This window comes from Pinus tabuliformis, chromosome 6 (assembly GCF_031772625.1).
Source record: "Pinus tabuliformis cultivar Carrire ecotype Pingquan chromosome 6, CPIR1, whole genome shotgun sequence".
NCBI classification, from domain to species: Eukaryota; Viridiplantae; Streptophyta; class Pinopsida; order Pinales; family Pinaceae; genus Pinus; species Pinus tabuliformis.
This window is the reverse complement of record NC_142292.1, coordinates 1287408039-1287426899: the sequence shown is the minus strand read 5'-3', so window position 1 is coordinate 1287426899 and position 18861 is coordinate 1287408039. Positions and strand designations below refer to the sequence as shown.

Here is an 18861-nt window from a genome sequence, read left to right as displayed (position 1 = left end):
TGCAATTTTGTTCGCAGGAAAATATTTGATTTCCTTTATGATACTAGTGAGTGTGAAGAAACCCTATTTCACATGAACCATCTGAAAGCATGATGTCAGTGCCTTGAGAATGGTTGCCAATGAGTCCACTTGTACTAGAAACCAATACCTGACAGAAATCAGTGCACAAAATCAAAATAAAACAAAAACACAGTGACTGGAGTTGTGAACTCTATGATGGTCCCTGCAATAGCCTTATTCAAACCCAGGTTAGCCAGTAAATTTATCATGGCTAATATGATAATGTATGCCACTAATAAATGAAAGGGGACGCTGGTTCAATGGCGAGGGTAATGACCTGTTATGACATCCACCGGGTTCCAATCTAAGAGAGGTCCCCTGATCTCAGTGGTCCAGTTGGGGCGAGGTTCCAATATAGGAGAGGTCCGCCAATCTCGATGGTGCAGTTGGGACCAGGTTCAAGTCTTGGATAATTTTGGTGGAATACCTACCCCAGTTTTTCACGAATTGCGGGCAATTGACCCTTTGTGAGTGGCTGATTCTGAGGGTAAAAAGGAGGGAAGATGGAGAAGAAAAACCCAGGATTCTCCATTAATTGAAAAACATGAACTAGTGGGATATATTGTTGAATTTTGATATGAAAATAACTATAACGTCCATAACAAATAAATGATTAGACTTCAACAATTGGGTTCGGAAATTACCGGGATTATCCTGTCTTGCAAAAGCTTATTTGTCTTAAAGCAACAACACTCAAAATGGTGTTTTTCTGGTGTCCTTAAGTCCAAATATTTACTAAAACCTGTACCATCTTCCTCAAAAAACGGGAACTTCCATTCACTAATGCCACCGCCAGTAAAAAAATTGAATGCAGTGGAGAATGATACATGTGGAACTGAGTGCTGCGAGTGAAGAATCACTGCGTTAAACCCGTGCTTATGTGAATCGGTTCCGAAACAAGGCTCTAAAAACAGACCCCCTGCCATCATTGGGAAATTCAACATGTTTGGGTTGTTGTTGTTGCCGGTGCCTATAGTGCGAATACAGAGCCGTCCTCCATATAATGTTTAGAAAGCAATTGCTGAGCCTCGAGGTATGCCAGCAAAGTGTTGTTGCCTGTGCTTCTGGTGCGAATCCAGAGCCATCTTTCATTTAATGTATAAAAAACAATAAGCGTGCCTTTAGTGTCTTATCCCAGCAATTTGAGAGTTTAGAGCGTGGTTGCCATGCCAGACAAGGACGAAAGTAATGATTCAAATTAGTCTAGTGTAAGTTGCGAATTAAATTAGGTGGAGAACTTTGCAAACCTAAGCATGGAGTTTTTTAAAATCTGAATTTTGTGGTTTGAAGATCAAAATTTGAATTTTGTTTATGAGATTTGACAGACTGATTTAAGAATTGATTAGGATTAAAATTTGAATTTTTTTGTTTATGAGATTTGACAGACTGACTAAGAATTAATTGGGATTTTGAATTTTGTTTTATGAAATGGAGAAGGCGGTTGGATCAAAAACTAATAAAGTTTTTAAATATATATAAGTAAATTAACAACTCTTTTTTTTAATTAAATCAATATAAATCTCTTTTCACAGCGGGTGAATATTAATTTTGGCTGGTGTGGTGAAGGATGGCTGAGGTTGTGTAGTGAAAGATTGTAATTAGAACCATTCTAGATCCATCTTAACTGCGGATCTATCAAGCCTCGAGAGAGATCAAATCTCTTAAGGTGCAAACTTTTTTTTAAGTGTAAAATTTGAGGACAGGTTTGCATCTCAAGAGATTCTATCCCTCTTAGCGTTTGATAGATCTCGAGTTAAGATGGACCTAAGCTAGTTTCAGTGATGTGCAGCCAAAGAAAATCTAAAGAACATATGATTAATTTGATCAATAATATGTAAATTCATCTAATATTAATATAGTCATTTTAAATATGCTAAATATGTCTCAGATTAATTTGGTCATTTTAATTTTAAATTTGTTTAGTTACCTCGGCGTGTTGAGATGATAGATATTGTTAATAACTTTAATGATGAAATAAAAATTTTGAATGTAAAGTGACAATGTAATAATGTTGAATGATAGAAAATGTGAATCATAAGAATATAGTCAATTACAAATAGTCTTCGTTGTGATTAATCTCAAACTATTTTCTTCTACTATTCTTATTACAGCTTGAGTGCGCCTAATGGTTAAGAGCATGTGTTTCCTCCTAAGAGGTCACAGGTTCAAAACCAGAGGGGGGTAGAGTATGTATGCCTTCGTAGACTTAGCAATCAAATCGTTGCGCAGAGGTGGGTCCCTTGTCCCACAAACAAGGGGGTCTCATACACAAATTTGATGTCTGGCTTGGCTGTGACCTTAAAAATGGATATTATTATTATTATTATTATTATTATTGTCACCATTGTTACTTTTATCATATTTTCATATCTATTCTCATATTGATTATATGAAAAGGATAAGTTAAATCATAAACCATTTAAATCTTTACCTCGAGCTATTGTAGTAGACATCATACCTTGGCTCTCTTTCTCTCCAATATTAATAGGTTGAATTACTATAACACAAAAATCAATGTACATTGTTAATAATTTTTGTGCTTACACTGAAATCAATGCACAATGTTAATCCAATCACTTTAAAATTAATGTACCATAATACATCCAATTACATCAAATCATAAATTAACATCTACACTGAAATCAATGCATCTAATGCAAGCAATCAAATAATATTAGAAAACAACATTTACACTGAAATCAATGCATATAATGAAAGCAATCAAATAGGATTAGAAATCAACATTTAAACTCAAAACAATGCATCTAGTGCAAGTAAGCAAATAGGATTATAAACCAACATCTACACTGAAATCAATGCATCTAGTGCAAGTAAGCAAATAGTATTATAAACCAACATCTACATTGAAATCAATGCATCTAGTACAAACAATTAAATAGGATTAGAAATCATCGTTTACACTAAAATCAATGCATTTAGTGCAAGCAATCAAATAGGATTAGAAATCATCTACATTGAAATCAATGCATCTAGTGCAAGCAATCAAATATTATTAGAAATCAACATCTACATTGAAATAAATGCATCTAGTGCAGACAATCAAATAGGATTAGAAATCATCTACATTGAAATCAATGTGTCTAGTGCAAGCAATCAAATATTATTAGAAATCAACATCCACATTGAAATAAATGCATCTAGTGCAAGCAATCAAATAGGATTAGAAATCACCATCTACACTGAAATCAATGCATTCAGTGCAAGCAATCAAATAGGATTAGAAATCATCTACATTGAAATCAATGCATCTAGTGCAAGCAATCAAATATCATTAGAAATCAACGTCTACACTAAAATCAATGCATCTAGTGCAAGCAATCAAATAGGATTAGAAATCACCATCTACACTAAAATTAATGCATCTAGTGAAAGAAATATTCTTCCCTCTATTCCCCTCCATCTATATCTATATCTCCCTCCATCTCTCCCTATTTGTCTCTCTATCTCAACCCCCCAAACGCACACGCTTTCCCACTCCATATCTATCAATATCTTTGTCCCTCCCTCCCTCTCTCCATCTCTCTCTTCTTCCCTCTCTTCACTTTCCATCTATATCTCTATCTCCCTTTGTCTCTCTATATCACCCCCAAAACATACACTCTCTTTCTCCAATCTATCTATCTATCCCTCTCTCTCCCCCACTTCTCTCTCTCTCTCCCCCACTTCTATCTCTCTTCCCTCCTATTGTCCTCTCTCCCTCTCTCTCCATCTTCCTTATCACTCCCTCTCTCTCTCTCTCTCCACCTTTCTCTCTCTATTTCTTTATTCTTACCTCCCTCTCTCTCCCCTCCAACTCCATCTCTCTTTCCCTCCCTCTCTCTCCCCTCCAAATCCATCTCTCTTTCCCTCCCACTCTCCACTCTCTCACATTCTCTCTCTCTTCCTTCCTCTCTCACCCTTTCTCTCCCACCTCTCTCTCTCTCTCCAACTTTGTTACTATATCCTTCCCTCCCCCATTCTCTCCTTCTCTCCTTCTTTGTCTCTTTATCTCACCCCCAAACATACACACTCTCTCTCCATCTCTCCCTTGTCACTCCCTCTCTCTCTCCACTTCCCACTCTCTATGTATTTCTTCTTCCCTTCCTTCCCCCCCTCCAACTCCATCTCCCTATCCCTCTCTCTCTCCTCGTATCTCCCTCCCTCTCTCTTCCTCTCTCTCAAGTTCGCTCTCTCGTACTTCCTCTCTCTCCCTTTCTCTCCTACCTCCCTCTCTCTTCACCCATCTCTCTCTCTCTCTCTCTCTCTCTTTGCCCTCCAATCCTCTCTCTTCCCCCATCACTCTCCTCCTCTCTCTCAAGTATTGTCTCTTGTTCTTTCCTCTCCCTCCCTTTCTCGCCTACCTCCCTCTCTCTTCCCCCATCATTCTCTCTCTCTCTCTCTCTCTGCCCTCCAATCCTCTTGTTGTCCTTTGAGATAACTCTAGGTCAATTAGTTATGCAAAAGCATCTATAATGTTTTGTCATTTTAAATGATTGAATGACCAATGAACAATTTATAAACAAGTGCTTCAAACTTATATAGATTTCCAAGTTAAATAAAAGGTTGTTCTTTAACTGCACATAGTTAGTTTGATTTTAATGGGGTGGGAAAGTAGAACATGAAGAAGTATAATTCATTTAATATTCAAATTGAATACTTAACCAATTATAAGAGGTGGCTCTATCCTTTGGGAATCTGTTGATGATCTAGCCTAAAAATACTGATGAGTTGTCATGCTATTAGAATCAGAAATTACTAATTTTTTTCACACAATTGATCCCATATTTCTTCACTTGGGATTTCCACATTCACCATCTTTCTAAATGTTTCATCCACTTCTGTGTACCTCTCGAAATTTGGCTTGGTGAGAAATAAATGTTTAATTTCATGCATGACAAACTTCAAAGCTTCTAGAAAGGCCTTCCGTGTTATCTGTCCTTTGACTCGTGCAAATCTGGTTTTGTCCATTGCAATAACACACAATTCCTTGCAATAATCTTCTAATTTGATCAATTTATCATTCAGACCTACCAATCCTGGTAGTCCTTTATGATTCAAGATATGAAACTTTGAATGAAACCTTTTTAACAACAATATCCAGAGTTTGACATTTTGTTTATGTTGATGGTGTTGGACCGGTGTTGGACCCGCCAACAAGGGGATCTCCCCTATAAGAAGTCCCAATTAGACCTCAGACCGTTTGGTGTAGGAGTCCCAATAGTGGGTCGTACGGTATTGCCTTGACCGCGATTTCACACAAAGGCAAGTAAGATGTCCCTGTTAGTAGCAAGGGTGTGACAGTTGCAGTAAGTCAAGGAAGGTGCATGAGAGGTTCTAACACACTGAGGGTGAGGTGAGTGCGCCCCTTGGAAACCTGTAATAGTACGCGGCTTGGAAGGGAACACACGAGCAAAGATGCATCACAAGCTAGAAAGCAAGTTAGCGAGAAATCCAGAGTGATGGTTAAACCAATAGCACATTTAAGAAAGATTCATACATATTTATATAGAATAGTCCATACATGCATGTGTGAGCAAACAAAACATATATCATTTAGAGTAAACCAGATAGCATAGAATACAATACAACATATGCATGAAATATGTTGGCTCTGTTATATTAAGAAGTGTAAGTTCCAGTCATACAATACATCCATGTCTAACTACTAGTTCCGCCAGCGGAACGTGACAGCCAGAACTGTCTGCTCCTCCAAAGAGATGTACTAGCTCTGCGCAGTGGAGAAGCCAAGGCTCGTTACAATATTGTCCAAGCTTTCTATAAGATAGTCCTATCATAAGCTTGGCTGACCAAAAGCATTTACAATGAGTTATGAGGTTCTATTTATAGCAAAGGGTGGGGTGACCCTTGACATTCCCCTTTTGTGACAATTCATCTACCCTCATGACTCTTCATCTACTCTATGACTGTTACATCCAATTATCAATACTTGAACTTCCACTTGACAAGACGTTACATTACAATGCACATGTGCCCATGTGAGACAAAATGGCTTGAGAAAGCTATGCAAGACATCACTGACACTCAGTCCGTTGTGATGAGACCAACTCTTTAACATGCTTGTGATGGTGAAGGTGGCGAGCTGATGCCAAGCTTGGTCATCCGTGATGGTGTGTATGCACTCCATGGTTACATCTTGTTGAAGTGAACTCTTGCCTCTGTTACATCCCTGTGCATTGGTGTGGCTCCTCCATCCAACTCGTCTACTAACATGCACATGGTCTTCTTGGGTGTGGTCGAACCAGCAACACAGTGATGCATAGTATCCATGTTGATCTTTCAATGTGTGTTGGTGGTAATGTGCATCAATTGTCAATTGCATGTTCAACTCTAGTTGGACTTGCTTCTTGTCTTTGCCTCGGTGAATGTGCTGAATGGGTGGGATCGCATGCGTGCGCATAATGACATGCATGCTGTTGAATTCCCTTGCATGTGATCAACAACATTGTTCACCATGTCTGCTTCGTGCTAGCTATTGGGATGGATCTATAACTTGTACGGGCACAGTTTCATCCATGAGTGCATGTTGCGCCCGCTGCTGTAACTCATTCTCTCATCTATGTAGCTCATGTTCTCCCTTGAGTTGCTGCTTCAACACATGCAACTCCTTCTCTGTTATGTTCTCTGTCTTCGCGCGATCTTCATGTCGCGTCGTCACTTCATAGCCTAGGTCTCCAAAGTTGCTTTCATCACAAGTGGATCTGCTTGGGCTTGCAACTTTGTTTCGCCTCTGTGTTGTCAACAACCTTCCTCTTGCATTCGGTGCATCCGGTGTGCTACCTTCAGCTGATGTTCATGGTGTTGCTTGCTATGATGCTGCTGCTATCATATCTTGATGTGCTTGTCTACGAACAACTTGATGTCTTTGTGGGTAGGCATGTTCATAGACACTTGATTGACAGCATCCCCAAGTGTGCTCTAAACGGTGTCTTCGACTCTGCTCTCCTGGACACCATTGTACCTATGCTGCTGAGAGGAAAATGAACACCTGCGATACCTAGAGACATGGAAACACTCATGGAAATGTCCCCTATTTTACCTCCGATGGTCCACGTATCCTCTTGCTCTGCTTTGGCCATAAGCCGGACTTCAAAAATTATACACCCGCGCTCATAAATATCTACGAGTCTGCTCTCAGTTCATCTCCCTATCTGTTGCGCTCTCCATTCTCCAATCCCTGTCGTCGATCTTCCCACTGATCTAACGGTCCACACTTCATCGTCACTTCTACTTGTCCTAACGATGAACCACACTGGTTGGTCCACACTTCATCCGACTAACGATTTACGCTCACCCGCTCCGACCAATCACCACCGTTAGATCATTTCCGCCAGATCTAACGGCTATCGCGCATATCGCTCGGGAAACAAGAGAGAGGGATACCCGCCCGATAAAGTGGTTTCCTCTCTCTCCTCCGCTGCTACGTGGCGCCCGATGAATGGAATCAGGCGGGCTCCGATCTTTACCGCTTACTGCCCGATAGAAACCATTTTCACTTAAATAAACCACTCCCGCCATGACTTCAAGCCTTCGACGATTGATCTCCTCCACCCATTCCTTCCGATCCAACGGCCCCCGTACCCCACTTCCCACTAGTCACCCGGGGAGGAAAATTGTTGGCTTTGTTAGTGTTTTGACAGCCAGACAGTTGAAATGAAATAACATAATGCATGACCGAAAGGGGAAAAACAACAGCTCGATGCAGCCGAACCAACAGAAATGATCATGGAACGCGTTGGCACGAGTGAACCACCTGACATCGCAATGAAATTACCAAAATTTGATTATCGTGTTTGTTAGAAATAGAGCTCTCTGAGCTCATGTTTGTCCATTTATGGCATCAAATAGTTAGAAGACAGAGGGGACAGATTAAGACATCTCGAGCCTCAATGAGTTCAAGAATATTGTAAAAAGCCTATAAATGGCTAAAAGTTCGAAGGAATAAGGGTTCAAATTTCAGAGACTTTGGATACTCTATTCCTCCTAGCATCTCATCTTCATTCCAGTAATACAAGCTTCTTTTGATGTTACATGTTCAATCGCCATCTTCTCCTTTGTTCTAAGCTTGCACTTGAATGGGTTATTCATGTTTTCTTCTGTGTCGAATGCCAGATAAATGTCATCTTATCTTTGCATTGATAAATTATATTTGTAAGCTTTGTTTACTTTCTGTAGCTAGCCATTCATATGTGTTTATGTATGTATCTGCTGGTACAATCAGGATTCTCCATCTATTCATTGAATCTATAAACTATTGAGCATTAGTTGTCGAAAGCCTTGTCAAGTTGAGGGTGTTCATGCATGTCTTGAGTGAAAACAGAGTTGAAACAGTAATTTGACTTGATCCAAACCCCAATCCATTCCAACAGTTCAGAGAACGATATTGAAGATTTATATGTTTCCAGGCATCTCCGAGCTACAACCTAGGAGAGTTTCCTGGAGTGCTAATAGGTAGGCATATTCATAGACACTTGATCAACTGCATCCCCAAGTGTGCTCTAAACGGTGTCTTCAACTCTACTATCCTGGACACCATTGTACATATGTTGCTGAGAGGAAAATGAACACCTGCGATACCTAGAGACATGGAAACACTCATGGAAAGCAATCTGTCAGTCGAAAACCAAAATGAACTTGAGAGCTGACTTGCAACATACCTGTGTGACTAATCATGAAGGTCGCGCGATTTCCGCCGGGAGGTCGGGAGATTGGCTAGTCCGGGTTGTCAGGAGGGTGACTAACTGCTGGAACTACGCAATGCATAGTCCAACCTAGCCTGCTGAGGACTGAAACTGCGTAATGCACAATTTCAGTCAACAATGACATGCAACCAGCAAACTGCATTGCGTAGTTTCTGGGGCCAAAAGGACATTGCCTCCAAGAATTGCGCAATGCAAGCCTGGAGGTCAGTGCCTGGCTAGACTTGGGCAATTTCTGGAGGGAAGGTAGAGTCTTCGCTTCTGGAAATACGCAGTGCTATCAAGGCAAGGCACGGTCCGGGCCAAGGCATCCCAGTCCGGCCGACGGGCGACCGAAAACATGAGAAGGGTGAGTGCAAACGAGAGTGAATCATCATTCATGCAAACAACAAGTGCGGGATTTGGAAACGGGAAAGCATGCATGTGTGTGAAATGAGTCGCCGCAATAGCGACCGTACATGCAAAACAGTGTCATGCATGCGATAGTAGTGAGATGGGAACGAAAACTGAAACAATGCTAGTACAAGCTATTATGTATCAAAACAATAGCAAGTGCTCACTGAAATCAGGCAAACAACATTCATACGAAGCAAAACACAAAAAGCACTAGAAACGCAGCGCGAGACATGAAAAGCGGGCTTACCCCAAAACAGCTGAGTTGAATGTGCTAACGACTCCTAGATGCAATGTGGGATGTCAGAGCTGCAAAAACGATGTGAGGAATGAGCTCTTCAGCATCCAGTTGATGAGTTTTGATAAAATTGAGGTTATGACGCGCATGTCACAAATCTAGGGAAAGCTACACTTGGTGGGAGGTTTCTGAAATGATCTTTGCATGTAACCTCCAGCTACTAAAAATAGATACCTGAAACAAGGGATGCCTTTGCATGTTGCCTTGGGAGGAGCCGCCCATGCATGCAAAACAGTTTTTCTCGATCCCGGAGGGAACCAGTCAACTCAACTGCACATGCAACAGTCTGCTCAGCTGAGAGGAAAAAATGTGCATTTCTGGGAGGGAGTTGGGCTGGCTTCCCAGAGGGATTACGTAACTTATAGGTAGAGCAGCTAACTATTGCCCATAATTGTGAAAATTTTGGGCTGAGCAGCCCTGCTGGGAGGAATTGCGCAATTTTCTCAATGAACAATGACAGGCAGATTTGCACAATTCTGTAGCCCAGCAGGCTGCCAGACAGAATTGCGCAATTTCTGCATGGAAGGCTAGTTGCCCTCCAAAATTGCGCAATTTCTTGAGGGAGTTTCTCAGCCTGCAGCTGGACTAAGTCCGGTGAAACAGCCTGTGAGGGGGATGCAACAAGCTTTGATGGACAGGCTGTCATTCTGCAAGAAAATCACTGAAGCTTGTGTACTTGACAAGACAAGACATGATGTTGTGAAAGGTTGGTAGGGAGGCTCCAAAACGAATCTAAGGAAAAATTTTGGAGGGTGGTTCTAACTGCTACAACAGTTTCTAATTGGTTGATCAAATTCTTCTTTTGTAATGTCCTCTTAATCTCTAAAATGGTAGTTGTTCTGTCAAAAATGTTTATTTCTTGTAGTTCTTCTCTGTTTTTGAATTTAACACTTTGATCATATCTGTTGCTTTGGTTGTCTTGGTCTTCAAGGCTGCTTTCTTCTCTTCTATCACTGCTCTGCATCTAGTGATGAGTTCTTGCTGCTAAAAAATAATCTGTATGGATGGCCATACATCTGTCATGGATTGGTTGATGTGTGTCCAAATATTTTCCTTGGCATGGGCCAAAGTATTTTCCATTAGGGACTCACTCTCCAACTTCTGGATCTTAAGTTCCAATTTGTGGTACTTTTGCATCTCCTGCACATACAAAGTATCATTTTTCACTTTCTGCAATTCTAAATTTTGGAATTTCTGTAGTAACTTCTCGTTTTCCTGTTTTTGTATGGTCAATTCTTGTGATAATCTCATTGGATTAGCTCTTGTTGAAGTAGACTCAATGGTTGTTGATGATGAACTAGGATTTGTACCTGCAATTGCTATTGGGACTGTTGTGACTGGAACCATAGCAAGCTGTGCTGCTTCCTTTTCCTTTAATAACTCTTCAATTTGCTCTTCCATTTTCTTCAGTTGTATATTTTGCTCAATGATAAGCTTGATCATGTCCTCCTTTTGTTGTCCATTCTCTACTATATCCTTTGTTAGAGGATCTTCTATAGAAGGTAGCTTAAATTGTTTCTTCAATGCAACAATGTTTGCATCTTTCTTTTTTAGGAGTAGCTCTACATCTTTTACATCTTTGGGATCATATCCCACTTTAATTACAAAACCAACCAATGCTTTTATTCTGTTATCTTTAGCTAAGGAAGAAATCATTTCTAACTTAAGCTGAGACTGAACATTGGATAGGGCAGTGCTAAGTTTGGAAAGAGACGTAGCTGTAGTTGTCATAGTAGAAAACAACATCTCACTAGTCTGTTTGTGCATATCCATCTGATCAATTAGATGAATTTGACTGGTATCAAATGAAAACATAGTCTTTTTATAATCTGATGGAGACTTAGGAAATGGAATTTGGGCTTGTAAGAAAGCCATTTGAATTATGCTTTTCTCACTATCAAAAGCAGAAAGAAGCCTATGTTGGGAAGTTGAAGTTTTTTTCCAGAATTGGTTGTACACATTGGACTTTAAAGTCTCATTCTTCTGTTTAATTTCAAGGAACCTTAAAAAAAAATACTAATCATTTGAAGAACTAATTCCTGTGGACTGAATGATTTGTAGAGGCTCTCTAGAAGGTGAAGTTGTAGGAGGAGTGGTTGAAACACTAACTCCTGCTGATGTAGAAACTTATGAATCTCCGAGATCAATTATTACTAGTGGAGTTTCTTTTGTTGATGTGACCAAGCCAACCTTTGGCTTCTTCTATTGAAAAATAAATCCTTTCATAATCTCCTCAGTAGATGAAGTCTCCTCCCTTACCCTTTTCTGTTGCTTGCTCTGAGCTTATGGAGTCTGTTCAATGGGGGTGGATACAACCTGTTCATCTAGTTCTTGAAGTGTCCCATCAACCCATTGCTTTTGATTCATGAATTTTTATATTTATGGTCTTGGAGTATGATTATAGGGAGTCATTTTTAAATCAACTCTCAAGGCATAAATAATACCAAAAGGATCATAAGAACAAGTGAAGCTAGGCTAGAAATTCATATTCTTTAACAATGTATCTACCTCAACACCAACTGATTTGGTGTTGCAAATGAATGATCCAATCTGTGCTTTAATCTTGAATTGAGATTTCCTTTTGCCTGACACAAAGTGCACGTCATCCATGTTGATCATTTGCCTAATATATTCCAGAGAAAAGATTCTCATAGGAACATACTTGGGCGGCTTATATGGTGCAAGATCACAACCATATACCATTATCTCTGTGTAATTATGGTATAAATACCAATCACCAATTTTAGTATGCTCACTTAAGTGTAAAATCCTTTTAATTTCATCTCCAATCCTTGGCTCTGTCTGACTGTTGAGGAGTTGTGTCACTAGATGTATGAATGTATCTACAAATTCTGAAAATGAGGAGGTGGTAGAAGTTGTCCTGACTATTTATGTCCAGTGAATCACTATTTGATTCACTCCTTGTTCATTCTACTTGCTGCGTTTGATAGGAAAAAGATCACCCAGCTGAAAAAGAAACATGTGAACAATTACAAAGTTGTAACTTAACACTTCTTGTACAATAAAATTCATGAATTGTTCATGTATATTATCAGCCAAGAAATGGTTGTAATTATACATGAATGTTGGTTGCTGATATTTGTTAAAGATGGAAAGGAAACCAAGGATAGTCTCATCAACGGACTGGTCATCTGGATATCCTAATAAGTAGGAAAGTAGAGAAATACAATGTCTGGAGGCTTTAGGAAACATGGAAGATGAGTAGGGAGGATTTCTTTTTGGTAATTTTGCATCCTCAAGTAAAAATATTTCAAAAATTTGGACTCTCTGTGGAAAGGTTAACTTATGGTACAGATCCATAAGTGTTGCTGGTGAATGGTTGAGAGAGTCTAATTGAGGGATTATGAGCATTTGGTTTATGGTTTCAGTAGAGATGGTGATCAGAATGTCTCCATTCTGAGCCACCACTACTCTTTTTACAGGGTCATATTTGGCTTGGCACCAGGTAATGAGGTCAGGGAACTCATGTGTTTTTGGGAAACTAAAGAAAGGTAATAGATATTCCCAGAATCTGATTGGGTCTTGCTTGTCGAGGTAATTTTGTTTGAGCCATAAGTGTAGTGCATAGAAATTGAACTCACACTTGACTTTTGCAATTTTAAACAATGAGTCTACAAGAGGAACATGCTCAAGGTCAAGATGGGTTGGAGTAGCAGTGCTTTCCTCTGCACTCTGCTTTTACGCTTTCCCTTTTGGGGCCATGCTAGAAGACATAAGGAAGAGCGATTCTGGTAACAGATCGATTGCATAGGAAAAAGTCCTGCAGAAACTGTTTACCTACAAATAACATAAAAGAGTCAGAGGAAAGTGACAAATAGGTGGGTATGGTTTATTTATAGCATGCCGGGAAGGCTAACGGTTTTATTTATGAATGTAGTATTTTAATGCACAGGACCAGAGCTACAACGAGTGAATATAATGGGTATGATAGCAGGGCAGCGAGCACATGAGGTGGAAATAGATAGGATGATTGGGCACCAGGTATGCGAGGTGGTGACATTAGATTGGTTAGGGGATAACAGTCGAGGCGCAGGATGAAAGATCGTTGGTGGAGGGAAACCACGAGCGGTTTGTGGGTTGGGGGGGGAGTGTGGTGCAGAGTAATAAGGTGGTGACACGTAGGGTTGGGGCGTCCGCCATTAAAACCACTTTGTGGACCCCCCCTGGTCGCGTTAATGAGAGATGGTCGAGGGGGGTGCAAAGTCTCTCCCCGCCATTTATCTAAGTAGGGAGTAGATCGACCATTGAATGATGCGCTCTATTTATTGAAAGTCGACAAGACATTTTGTCTGTTAGCGACTTTGGCCCAAACAATGTATATGCGCTATGTAACATAAATTTTAATGTCAAAGGTTTATAACTGAAAATTAATCATTAATTAACAAAAAATTAACATTTCTAATGTGGCACATTTAAATGAGCAGCCCTTGCATTTATTCCTTTTATTTGAAATTGAAGCCTTTATTTCTTTTTGCTTCCCTAACATTTTTATTTTCTTTTGCCTTCTTTCTTTAGGGCAACTAACTCCTAACATTTTATTGATATGGATGCATATAAAATATAAAATTGTCCTAACATTTTTTATTTTTCTTTCTTTTCCATCCATATCCTAACTTAACATTTTGAATTTATTTTTTGACTAATATACTAACTTATCAAAACCAAATAATGTTACAACATCGACTCTAGTTGGGGACTGCTTCCCCCTGTGGGATGCAGAGAACAAGCAGATCCAAGTGCCTTCTCCTCGGGCTATGGAGTCTTTGCTGAAACAACTACACACTTGCAATTTTTCAAAATAAAATGAACTCTTTGGATATTTACAGATGATGAATGGATGGATGAAAATCTAATACTGGATATAATGTTTCAAGTATTTCCCATTGACTGGCAATGAGGAATACTCTCCTTCCAAATTATGTAGGATGAATGTATTATTTCCTTTGACTTCTACAATGCTAAATGGACCAAACCAGAGGTTGTCAAATTTTTCATGCTTGCCTTTATCCTCCCTCCTTGTATCCCATCTAAGCACCAGGTCTCCTTTCGTAAAATTTCTTTCTTTGACATTTTTGTGAAACAACTCCCTCATCTTGTTTTGATATTTCCTTAGCTTGTACTGAATTTCATCCCTGTCCTCATTTAACTAAATTATTTGATTAATCCTTCTTAAGAAAGCATCTTTTAATTCATAAGATTCCTGAAGGAACCTCATAATTGGTAAATCCAAATGAGTAAGAAAATTTGCTTCCTTACCATAAAGTAATTGGAAAGGAGACTTGCTTGTGGATCTCTCAGGAGAAACTATGTTTGCCCAAGTTGCATGGATGAGGTGTGTTAGCCTTGGAAGCATTTGGCCCAAAAATGGATCCAAAACACTACCAAAAGCTTTGAAATTTGCTTAAGGATCATTCAAAGATCAAAACTAGCGCAGGAGGAAAGCCATTAAAAGGGAGGAAAAACACTATCAGGAGGCTAAAACACTCAAAAAACCATGAAAAACCAAGTATCGGAGGCTCAAACTAAGCAATGCACAGCAGCTGTTAGATCTGGCCGATCAATGACCTAGATCTAAGTGGCAAATCGCATATCAGCCAGCACAAAGGACTTAAGAATTGGCGGAGGACACCCCTGATCAGCGATCCCCAATGATCGGATCGGCGGGTCGCAATCGGTGGAGGAAGCAGGCGGAGTAAGCGCGCAGAGCGATTGTGATCATCAATGCAATGTGGATTGTCGATCAAGCGCGCAGATCGACGGCCCACATCGCGTCGTCAGATCACTATCGGGGATTACATAGGAGCGCTAACCACGGGCTCGGGGCATGAGCGACATGCGATTGCAATTGATCGCATCACTATATCACATTGACTACACATGGGAGTGGGCATATATACATATGGGCGATCCGATAACCAGACCTGATGGTTATATACATGATATTTTATAATATTTCAGGTCCGCGAGAAAGCCTTTTTCAATGCATTTTTTGTGTATTTCGTATTTTTACGAAATACAAAGGGAGCCTTGGGCAGCAACAATGCGATAGGTCCCGGACCCGAAAGGGTTCGGGAATGAAATATATAATATTTCAAGTCTGCCAAGGCCGATTTTTCATAGTTTTTAGTGTTTTTTCACATTCCAAGAATACGAAGGGAAGCAAGGGAACAAGCCGTCTGCGACATGCGATAGCGACCCTAAGGGCGGACTCGATAAAGGGATAGGCCATGATTAAGGACTTTTGAAGTCCAAAACGTTGAAAGCTTGGCAAGATTTTACAAGTGTTGTAGCGTTTTTCTGTGTTTAACATAAAAACAGTCACTCTAAACATTTAAAGGGAAAACAAAGGCCCGAAGATCCATTCCACCACATAGCAGAGTCTGGGAGACAGATTGCCGGGAAACAGAGACCGGAAAGAGAATAACAAGGGCCACAGCACGCACAACACATCCGAACAAACAGAATGGTCATGGAGCAGACAACGTAGCTTGTCCAAAACAAACAGAAACATCATGGGGCATCGACAGCGCTCAGCCCAAAAACAACAGAAGCAATTGTGGGGCATCTCTTGCACGAGAGAGCTTCCAGACAGCGCAACAAGCTACCCAAAAGCGGTTACTCTTCTGTTAGAAGAAGGAACCTCTGAGCCCATGCTTGCCTAGTCAGGGCATCAAGCAGTTAAAGGGACAAAGAGGATAGATTAAGACTCCAAGCCTTTGAGAGCTTAGGAGCATTGTAAAAGGCCTATAAAAGGCTAAAATCTAAACGTAATAAGGGTTCAACTTCTGGAGACTGTTGATACTATGTTCCTTGCAGCTTCTCATCTTCATTCCAGTAATACAAGCTTCTTTTGTTGTTATATGTTCAATGTTCATTTTCTCTTCTGTTCTAAGCTTGCACCTGAACAGGTCGTTCAAGTTTCTTTTGTGTCTAATGCCAGATAACTGTCATCTTATCTCTGTGTTGATAAATTAGATTTGCAAGCTTCTTTTACTACCTGTAGCTAGCCATTCATATGTGTTTTATATATGCATCTGTCGGTATGGTCAGTATTCTCCATCTATCCATTGAATCTACAAACTATTGAGCATTAGTGGTCTAAAGCCTTGTCAAGCTGAGGGTGTTCATGCATGTCTGGAGTGAAAACATAGTTGAAACGATTATCTGGCTTGATCCAAACCTTCATCCATTTCCAATAGTTCAGAGAACAATATTGAAGATTATATGTTACCAGGCATCTCCGAGCTACAACCTAGGAGAGTTTCTTGGAGTGATAACAAGGTGATTGTCTCAACTCTTTTTATGGTCTTCAAGAGTCTTCTTAATGACCTTAACTAAGATCTTGTTGGAGGACTCTGCTATCCCATTACCCTGTGGATAGTATGGTGTAGAATGATGTAACAAAATTGAATACTTTTGATAGAACTCAATCATTTTAACACTGCTAAAAGTTGTTGCATTGTCTGTAACAATTTGTTGAGGACATCCAAATCTTGATAAAATATTTTCCTCAAGGAATTTAATTACAATAGTATCAGTTGCATTTTTAACAGGTATTGCCTCTACCCATTTGGTAAAATAGTCTATAGCAGTTAGAATCCATCTATGTTGATTACTTGATTGTGGATGAATCTCTCTTATGAAGTCCAACCCCCATTGTAGAAAAGGTGCCTGAACCAATACTGGAACAAGAGGGAGTGCTGACAGCGTTTGTTTCCATGCAAATATTTGACATTGTGTGCAACTTCTAATTCTTGCTCCAACTCCTTTAAATAGTGTGGGCCAGTAAAAACCTGCCTTTAAAATTTTGTAAGTTGTTGCTCTCCAGGCATAGTGTCCACCACAAAACCCTGCATGGAACTGATCTATAATTCCCTCTATTTCATTTTCAGTCAAACAGAGAAGAAGGATATTGAGAGGATCCTTCCAGTATAGATTACCATTGATAATACAGTATTTCACTGCTTTAAGCTTCAGGGCCTTACACTGCTTTAAGTCAAGTTCAGCTAGACATTGAAAATCTCTAAGAAATTGCACAATATTAGAATACCAATAAGAGAGTATATATTTCTGATATATATGAATGAGAATGGTTTGATATGAAGAAGGAGGTTCTTGTGGATTCTCTTCTAAATTTTGAGAAGGTTCTTGTGGATTCTCCCCTTCTGCATTTAAGGAAGGTTCTTGTGGATTCTCCCTTTGTGCAATTTGAGAAGGTTCTTGTGGATTCTTCTCTGATGTTAGTTCATAAATGAAATTTATTCCTAGTACTTTGCCATTGGATTCATCCAAAAATTTGGCCAAACCTTGACCTTTCATCAGCTTTGTGGTCTTGATCTAAAGATCAAATTCAAGAATTTTGGCAATCCATCTTCCCCTTCTTCCATTAGTATCAGTTTGGGTCAAAACAATTTTGACAACATGATTAGGGACATAGGCTGTAATGTGTGAATGCAAGACATAGGTTCTAAAATCTTCGAGGGCCTGTATTAAAGCATAAGCTTTCTTTTTAATAATGTCATATCTAAGCTTGACATCCCTCATGACTTTACTAAAGAAGGCTATGGGCTCGTCATCACCATTTATATTCTTCTGTAAAAGTACAACTGCTAAGGTTGTCTCTGATGCAAAAGAAAATATACTAAAAGGTGAAGAATAATCAAGATTGGCTAATGCAGGGGCCTCATATATAGATTTTTTTATTTGATCAAAAGCATATCAGGCAGAAACTGTCCATTTCACTTCATTGTTCTTCTTTAACATATCAGTTATATCCTTTACTATCTTTGCATAATTAGGGATAAACCTTCTGAGAAAATTAATTTTCCCAAGGAAGGTTTGTATCTCCTTCTTGTTTCTAGGCAGAGATAGAGTTTGAATAGTTGAAACTCTCTTTGGATCAATGATAACTCCCTCCTTGGAAATAGTATGCCCTAGTAATTTCCCTTCCAACAAATAGAGACTTCTTTGGATTTATGGATATGCCATGTTTTCTGCACCTGTCAAAAACCTTACTCAAGTGTTTTAAATGATTTTCATCAGAATCAGAGAAAACAGTTAAATCATCTAGATAAATAACAGTAAATTCAGATGTCTTACCTACAAATGCTAGATCCATGGCTCTCTGGAAAGTGGATCCAACGTTTGTCAGTCCAAATGGCATCCTAGCATACATGAATGTACCCCAGGGAGTAGTAAAAGCAGTTTTGTCTTGGTTAACTTGACTCATCATAATCTGGTTGTAACCAGAAAATCCATCTAGCATAGAAATCCAATTTGCACTTGAAATTTTATGAATTAGATGATCCATTTTGGGCAATGGGTAGTTATCCTTTAAAGATGATTTGTTCAGATTTTAGAAGTCTACTCATA

The 18861-nt window shown here is 39.6% G+C and overlaps 1 protein-coding gene across 3 annotated transcripts in view; it reads right to left on the bottom strand.

Moving 5' to 3' along the window:
* Positions 1 to 1238, bottom strand: part of LOC149263334 (protein root UVB sensitive 6-like) — a 307969-nt gene extending 306731 nt beyond the window's left edge. The window contains exon 1 of one of the 3 annotated variants that reach the window (XM_089426133.1): positions 705 to 1238. In XM_089426133.1, coding sequence (XP_089282259.1) covers positions 705 to 1004 — 300 coding nt within the window. In that variant the 5' untranslated portion in view covers positions 1005 to 1238. The remainder of the gene's footprint in view (positions 1 to 704) is intronic. The other 2 variants (XM_089426131.1, XM_089426139.1) reach the window with 2 other exon arrangements.
* Between the last annotated feature and the right edge of the window lie 17623 nt (positions 1239 to 18861).